Here is an 8,062-nt window from a genome sequence, read left to right as displayed (position 1 = left end):
TCTTTTAAATATTTGTGAAGAATTTGGATTTCTTTGTGTATTTTTCTCAGGAAATGGTCCACAGTTTTCATCAGATCCTTAAGAGGATCTGTTCCTCAAAATAGTTTAAGACACTCTGTTCCTAACACCCTGTAAACATGACAGAAGTGGGCGTCTCATGACATAATAGACATAGTACCCATGACTGTGAATGTGAATGTTCTATGACATCTTTTCTAGGGAAAAGAATTTGTAAAAGGAAAAAGGATTCTGAGAAGCTTTGGCAGGGAACCGTCTCTCAGCCATCTGTATCTCTCTTCCTCCTCCTCAGTCTCCTACTGTTCCCATCTTCTCTCAGTCAGGCAGGTAATTGGAAGTAGAGGAAGCGCTGCTCTGGAAGGTGAACCCTATCCCTTGAAAACTTACTAAGGACCTGCCAGTAACCCACCAAATCTGTTCAGCAAAGTCTCCGAAGACTGCCTTGGTTCTGTGACTAAAGGCAGGCAGAGCAGTGGCAGGAACCAAAGAATATACAATATTCTTTTTCTGATTTCTTTCCCAGAGCTGGCATGGGAGAGATAAAAACTGGGTCTGAGTCATTTTCTATAATCACTCCACACCCTGCTATTTCTCATAACATGCCTCTGTGGATGATTAATGTGTTTACAAGCAGATAGTTTTTTATGAAGCATTTATTCACCCTTATTATTAAGATGCGTGTGTTTCACTGGAAGCATCTGCTCTGAGGCCTTTAAAGCACATGATGATCAAAATAGGCATGCATATGGAAGGAGTATTCTGTCCATGGACCACAAGCAGGTAAGCTCAGCATGCCAAATAGTGACGAAATAAGGGGGAAATACAATGGAAAAACACACTTGAGAAAAGTATTACATAAAATAATTTACTTCTCATTCAGAATGACTTTCCAGACCTATTGGTGAGACAGCAGTCTGTGAGTACAGATACAATCTGAAAGTCATAACAGTTCTAATAGGGCAAGACCAATAGAGTTACCACGTTTGGATCCTGGAGTTAACTAGAGACAAAGTGTGGAACTGCATATAACAGAAAGGGGCGCTGATGAGGAACTCTGGGGACACTGAAAGCAAGACTGCCAGAGAGACAAAAAGTGTACAACTGAGGAAACCTATACATTTAATACATTGAGATTCGTATACACACACTCCGGTGTCTTCATTTTGCAGCCTATTACATCTAATGGCTTAAAAGCCACAAAGGTGCCCATGCATGTAATTTATACTGGAAAAATCCTTTCAGTGTTCAGGTATGCATGTGTGTGCACTTCAAAGGCAGTAGTTTTAAAAGAATGAGAAGAAAATTACTTCCTGGCCATTCATTAATAATTCAGGTGATATCCTGCACCTCCATTTATAAAACGATACAGTAATAAAAACATTGTACAAAACATCATAAATAACATAAAGGAGACATTTTCAAGTATTTCATGTGCCTTGAGAAAAGTTCTAAACAGTAGTTCTAAAAATTGGTATCCGTTTTTCCTTTTTTATTTTCTTTTCTCTCTCATTTCATCTCAGAGCCTAGAAAGAAATGCCTTCAGTCTGTGAGTCCTGATGTTTGGGATGGAATGAACCAGATTCTACCTTCAAAAAAGAAACTTATGAGGGCTTTTCAGTTTGTGAAAACATGTTCCCCCCTTATAAAATAGAATCTCTCCCCTGATGCTGGTTTATAAGGAATAGGCAAATAGCCTAGAGCCATTATGGGGAAACAAACAACCACAGTGAACTAAGGAGCCTCATCTGATGGCTAAAGTTCTCAGGGAAAAGCAAAATGAGAAGAGCACCTTAATCAAGAGGGGAAAAAAGAGTAGGGGATAAGAATATTAATCTTTAAATCCTGTGTCCTTACTCAGCCAGCATCTTATAGTAGGTAGAGCTGGCGAGGCCCTACCTAAGTTTCTTCATTCTGTTCAAGCACCTCATCTCCAACTCCATACCAATCTGGCTCCCACTATTATGCACCAAGCACCCAAGCAAGGAAGGGGAGGCCAGCAGCTTGGGGACTCAAAAGTGCCATTAGTGATAACCAGCTAAAGACAGCCCTGTGTCAGGCAGGCATAAGATTCTTTATGTTTGCGCCGTAGAATACTGTCCAACTTGGAGGCTGTCGGTGGTTAAACTAAGCACGAAATCCCTGGGATGTTTCTCTAGCAAAACTCATGGAGTTTTACAGAATCAACTTTCCACAGGTGAGCATTCCTTTCTTAGCCTGCAGGGCAGCTGGTTTAGTTTGCCCTGTTCAGTTGCAGAGTGAAAGACTGGGGATCAGAACACGCATGTATGTATGTACACACACTCTAGTTATGAGCACCTAGGGTCTTTCCTGCCATTCTTGCAAAAATATATATGTATGTATATATACATACATATATACAGAATGTGTGTATGTACATATGTACATGTGTATATATATACACAGACGCACACACATGCACACACATATGTACATAAAATAGATCAACCTCATCTAAACATCTCGAGTTTGGAGAAAGTGCTGGTTAATAGAACACATGTGCCTGTGGATGTCACATGAAGTGTCCCAACCACCAACCAACCAACCTGAGGTCACACTGTTGGCAGGAGAGAAAATCCAGACCCACAAGGCCATTATTTGGATACTTGCTCACATGGCACCCTAAAAGAAATTTGGGAAAATTGGACTGGAATGAGGTCCTGCCCTGATGAACACCAGAACACCAAAACAAAATCTAGTTTTTGTATGGGGGTGACTCACACATAGCCAGCAGCATGAACACTAGGCTACAATGTGAAGAAAGCACTGATGCTTAATACAGATCAATATTTGGCCTCAGGTTTTCCAGGCACAGAGTCTTGGCATTTCAGCCTCCACCACTGAGCAAGAATTAGGCACACTGGGGCACCAGGGAAGGACAGTCTGTAGAACTTTTGGCTCCTTTCTGCTTCTCTGACCCACAGCTGGAAAGGTTGACCAAATCAAGATAGAATCGGGACTTGAGGAAGCGGCGGTATGAATCCTTTTCCATCAGGTTGAAAATCTTCTTCTGAGCCTCATCAAAGCAGGTTATCGTAGGCTCCAGCATGTTACGACTTGTCTCCTCCCTGGTGCAAGAGTCCAGGTTTACCTAAGGGGCAGAGTCCAAGGCTTCATTAGACATTTTACCCCATAAGGATGGGAGGCTGCATGCTTTGTACTGTGTGCACTCTCTGTACCCCAGAAGTGAGAAAAAGGACATTCAGCTCGACCCTGGCACATGTGAGAGAACATAAAATGTTCAACTGCTTCAGGGTGGGTAGGGCAATAACTTCAATGATTTCTCACAAACTTGGGATATTCCTCCAAAGAAATTCATGACGGGAGATCATCTGGATGAAAGAGCTTTTTACTTAACTTATTTATTTGGGGCTGTCAAGATTGTAATAACCTGCTTCACTGTTGTACCTTTAACTCACATCGTCTAAGGATCCATGCCATTGAATGTCTAGAAAATTTCACTAGGATGCAGACAGTTCTTTGCCACGCAGACCTACCTCTTTGGTTGCCTGGACTGAGATGAATTCATTATAGATCTTTTTGGCCTTGGGACTTAGTTTAGAGGGTGATTTGATTTTCTTGTACTCTTCACAGCTGATCCAGAAGTCAACGTTCTCCTCACTGTATTCAGACTTCGAGAAAGCTTTGAAAGCGGCCAGTCCACCTGTGCCAGAGGAGAAAGAACCACTGTTGTCATCACAGTGACTGCCCTCGTGGGCACTGTATTGCAGATAAAGCTGGGGTGCTCGAGGGAACAAGGCATCCCTTCAAACAGTGCCCTATTTCCTCCTTTTGGGAGGTCACTGGAGGTCAGATGTTTGAAGTCTCTTTCAAGAAAGCATTATGTTTCTGAAATGCCTATGCTGCCCTCAATTGCCAAAGTGAGTTTGGGAAAGAGAAACCGAGGTCGATTCTGCAAGAAATCTCAATATTTGGGGGTTTTCCTCTACCCATTTTCTATGTGATGAAAGAGATGGTGGTTTTCCACATGGATTGTGTATGAGCTTTCTATTGTATATCACAAAGCTCTAGGATATGGTAAAATTTTAAGCAGGCTGATTTTCTTGAGTCTGAAATGCAGAAGAAATCCAAGGCTTTCTGTAATTCCTATGAGATCAGGCATAATATGAGATAACTTGTCTATCCAGTGTGCTTTATCTTCATCCCAGGGAGTGGAGGTTGGGGGAGAAGCTGTCATACTTACATTCATGACTAATCAGGTTTTCCAGTGATTCAGCCCACTTTTTGACTTCCTCTTGGCTCACCCTAGAGACATTACAGAGAAAGAATAACCTGAATGCTAGGATACAAAATGGGGGCAAAACATTTAAGATCCTGAATAAATAAAACCCAGAGATTTTATTTTCCATCATTACGCTGAGACCTGTCATTGCACAGGGCCGTCTTTCCACTAGATGTATGGAGATTTCAAATGCAAACGTGATCTCCATGGAAATGGAGGCCTTCATGATCCAAATCTAGGTTAACTAGGGACATGACTTCCTCTTCTCCTTACAGAACACCTCTGTCATCAGATAGTTAATACGCAGTGGCTCTTTGCCAAGGCTTTTTCTCTTACCTCTGACAAATCACCACTTTGTCCCTCTTGCTGTGGGAAGAATTATGTTCACAGGAATCAGACTTCTGCAGCAAGAAACCGAGCCGATGTTTCATATCTTTTGCACTGCACAGACGAGGGGAAAAAAAAAAAAAAGAATAATGACACACAGCTCTCTTTAGAAGATACCCTAATGGTACAGTTCAAAGGGCTCATCACTAGTAAAGGGGCAGGGGTAACTTATTTAGGATATAGGAGTTGAAGCTGGCAAGAACTCTCAGGAAAATGAGATTCTGCTTCTGCTTCTGCCTATGACTTACTGCAAAACCTGGAGCACAGACTCCTTCATCAGTAACTGGAATCCTGACCCTTCAGTCTACCTGCGGAGCCTCTTCTGTAAACCTGTCATTTTGACCAAAGGAACACTTAGGTATCTTCAGCAGAAACACATTCAAAACTTGACTATTCTCTGAGTAAGTTTTAGATATTGGAGAGCAAGCAGTGAACGGTGAAATATAGCACTTGCTTGTTGTGCGCCACCTCCTGGAGGGTAGTTGCTACTTCCATCTGCCTCACTGCTAGCAGAGCAATGGAGAAGAACCTGAGGAAGTACGGGTTTGTTCAATTCCAGCCTGGATGTGGTGAGCAAGTCACATTATGGAGGTGTGCAGCTCCAGCAGAGAGGAGTGGAAAATGAGGGGGTAAACACAAATGTTCATGCTGAAACCTGAGTTCCTGCAGGTTTGCTTCTAAGGAAAGCAAGCTTTCCTGCTATTGCTACTACTTTCCTTTTTAACATCTACACTCTAAGGATATTTACACTATAAAGCACATTTGAGGCTTAAAAACAATAATAAGGAGAAGCAAGCAAGAGTCATCACTGAAGCTCCTGATTGTTTAGTTGGAGCAGAGCTTCCAGCTTATGGTCACTGTTTAATAGGTCGCTAGGGTACGGCAGGACATGTGACTCATTCAAAAAGGAGGACCTTTTAATAAGCTTTGAGCTCAACCTCCTCACTTTTTGTTATTTATTCTTTTGCTTGGATCTCTTTTCTTATAAAAGCTGAGATACAGTTTTAAAGGAGAAATGTTGTTTTGAAGGAAATGAAAGACTAAATGAATGACGAGTTGTTCCTGTTTAGAGGGAGGAAAATGAAGCCACAAGGATAAAAGGACATTTTAGGATGGCTACTGATATAATAATGCCTTATCTATGTGCATTTCTCCAGAAAGTTTAAAATCCATTATATTATCTTCTTTCCCTCACGAGACTGTTCTCCCTCCTCTGTTTCCCCAAGTGGTCACGGGATACAAAATCTTCCTTAGTGATAGCAAGATCTAATCATGAAGCCTGCAGTGATTCTAAGGTGATAATGTAAGTATATTGTGATTGGGTCAAAATAGAAATCATCTCATGTTTCCATATGCCAGGTCCAGCTGAGATCTGACAGTTATTGACCAACGCAGAATCTTTTCGTGAAGACTTGAAAGTACTCTTAGCAAGTACATTACACTTGTCCTAATAACACAATAGAACCATAGAAATAAAAACCAAGATGACTCCACTGACCTCTGAAGTAAGAAACCTGGATTTGATCTGCACTCTGCCACCCACCACCTACGTGCCCTTGAGCATTTCACGTTCCCTCTGGAGCCTCAGGCACCAATGTGAGAATGACGGTGCTGGACAAGATGATTCACAGTTCACCAGTGAGGAAAGGGAAGAGCAGTTGACCCTGCTGATATATAAGAGGCTAACCCTCCCCAGGTTAGCCTCTTAGCTCCTGGAAGGCAAAGCTCTAGAGTAATTACTCACCTGTCTCCTAAAATATTTACCAGAGCATAACCTTCTCCTGACACTCCTGTATTTTGTATGATTAATTTTCTAGATGAGTTAACTGAAGCTTGGATTGATTTGCTCTATTCAGTTCAGGAAATTAATGGTGGAGGTCAGGGCCACTGTTTTCATAAGTACTGTCTGCCAGACCCTCCTGATTCATTTTAAAGTAGCCATGAAAGAATGAAAAAAAAAAGAGATTATTTTTTCATACTCCTGAATGACAGGAGGTAAACTCCTTAGGATTATACAAAAGACTGTGCCTTCTGAGATAATTCTGAATTGAAATTTAAGGTGACTTCACCTGCAAATTTAAGGTTTGCACAGGAACAAGAGAGGGGGTGGTACATGTACAAATTGACTTTTTACTTTATAAGATTAAGTAATGTAATATGCACTAGTTTTGTAGTTTTTCAGCTAACTAATATATGAGCATTCTATGAAAGCATTTATTTATATCTTTTTTAAAACGGGAAAGACATATGAGTAGCTGCATATCTTTAAGGTTTTTTTTTTTTAATCAAGAGACAGTACTTTGACAAAACAATGCCTTTAAGATGAGATCTTCCACAGAGCCCTTAGCTGATTTGTTATGATCAATACTTCTCAACCACCAATCACATATGGCATTTCGAGAACTAGAGGTAGGGGCAGAGAGATAAGGGAGACCTAGTTTTGAAACTCTTATTTTATTGTAGCATTTGCTTATAAGGACACAGAGTGAAAGATACTGCAGCATCACACAGACAGCATAGTGCCTTTCTGGTGATGTAGCCAAACTTCATTCTGAGGTATCCTCCCCAAAAACGAGATCTAGTATACAATAAGAAAGCCCAGACCCATGATTCTACGTACCTCAGTGATATTCAAATAGCAGTAACATAGGTAGAGACATTACAGACCACTGTATACAGTCCAAAAACCTCATATCACTTCTTAATTAGAACTAGCTTGGTCAGAGGATCAGAACAGTCCTCAAGACCAAGGTCATAGAAAGCAACATATGGGATGCCAAAATTTGGAGTGAACACTTCCTAAGTCACAATTTCTAGCTAGTCTTGAAGGAAAGCTAGGAGGCTGATGCTCTCCTCACCACATTGTTTCTAATTCCAAAGAACCAGGTTAGTAAGTAGGATATGCAAATAACTTAAAAAGTCTATCTGAAAGTTTAACACTATCTGGTTTAGTGGCTGAAAATAATCTTACCTCCTCAAGCAAGAAGCCGGCAGACCTGCAAGTCCTTTGCACATCTTGTGTAGTGTGGGATTCACGTTAGGAAAGAAATGCAGCAGGAAGAGCTGTGGCTTCTGTTCTGAGCACACTTTGCCTTTTCTCCGGTAAAGATACTGTCAGAATCCTCTGAGCTTCTCCCTCCCAAGCCTGTAGGGGTCTCATTTATAGCCCAGCCAAGACCGTCCAGCCAATCAGATGGCAGCTCTGTAATACCATCTCCTCTCAGCCTCCTTCTGCCTCTCCAGCCTCTGGAAGAGATAAGGAAGAAAGGGCTGACGCAACAATGCAAAGTGAACAGGCAGAAAAATCCTCCTGCAAAGTAGACATACAGAAAATATAAACTTGCTCAGTGCGCTACGGATGTCTGAGGTTCTGAATGTCCAGAAAAGGAAAAGATA

The 8,062-nt window shown here is 41.4% G+C and overlaps 1 protein-coding gene across 1 annotated transcript; it reads right to left on the bottom strand.

Annotated features, from left to right (window-relative positions):
- Positions 1–653: 653 nt before the first annotated feature.
- On the bottom strand, positions 654–7,802 carry RGS4 (regulator of G protein signaling 4). Its single transcript, XM_024741986.1, has 5 exons — positions 7,638–7,802; positions 4,616–4,720; positions 4,241–4,302; positions 3,534–3,700; positions 654–3,127 (listed from the first exon to the last, which is right to left on the bottom strand). The coding sequence occupies exons 1-5, from the start codon at positions 7,679–7,681 to the stop codon at positions 2,888–2,890; spliced, it is 618 nt and encodes a 205-aa protein (XP_024597754.1). The 5' UTR covers positions 7,682–7,802; the 3' UTR covers positions 654–2,887.
- Between the last annotated feature and the right edge of the window lie 260 nt (positions 7,803–8,062).

Source organism: Neophocaena asiaeorientalis, unplaced genomic scaffold (genome assembly GCF_003031525.2).
Source record: "Neophocaena asiaeorientalis asiaeorientalis breed wild unplaced genomic scaffold, Neophocaena_asiaeorientalis_V1.1 scaffold283, whole genome shotgun sequence".
NCBI classification, from domain to species: domain Eukaryota; kingdom Metazoa; phylum Chordata; class Mammalia; order Artiodactyla; family Phocoenidae; genus Neophocaena; species Neophocaena asiaeorientalis.
The sequence above is the reverse complement of the archived record's forward strand: the minus strand, read 5'-3'. Positions and strand labels throughout refer to the sequence as shown.

Coding starts and splice junctions, on each gene's coding strand:
- RGS4 (XM_024741986.1), bottom strand. CDS start 7,681: ATGTGCAAAGGACTTGCAGGTCTGCCGGCTTCTTGCTTGAGGAG. Junction 4,303..4,615: donor AAAGTGGTGATTTGTCAGAG/GTAAGAGAAAAA, acceptor TAATGTCTCTAG/GGTGAGCCAAGAGGAAGTCA. Junction 3,701..4,240: donor AAACCTGATTAGTCATGAAT/GTAAGTATGACA, acceptor CCTCTGGCACAG/GTGGACTGGCCGCTTTCAAA.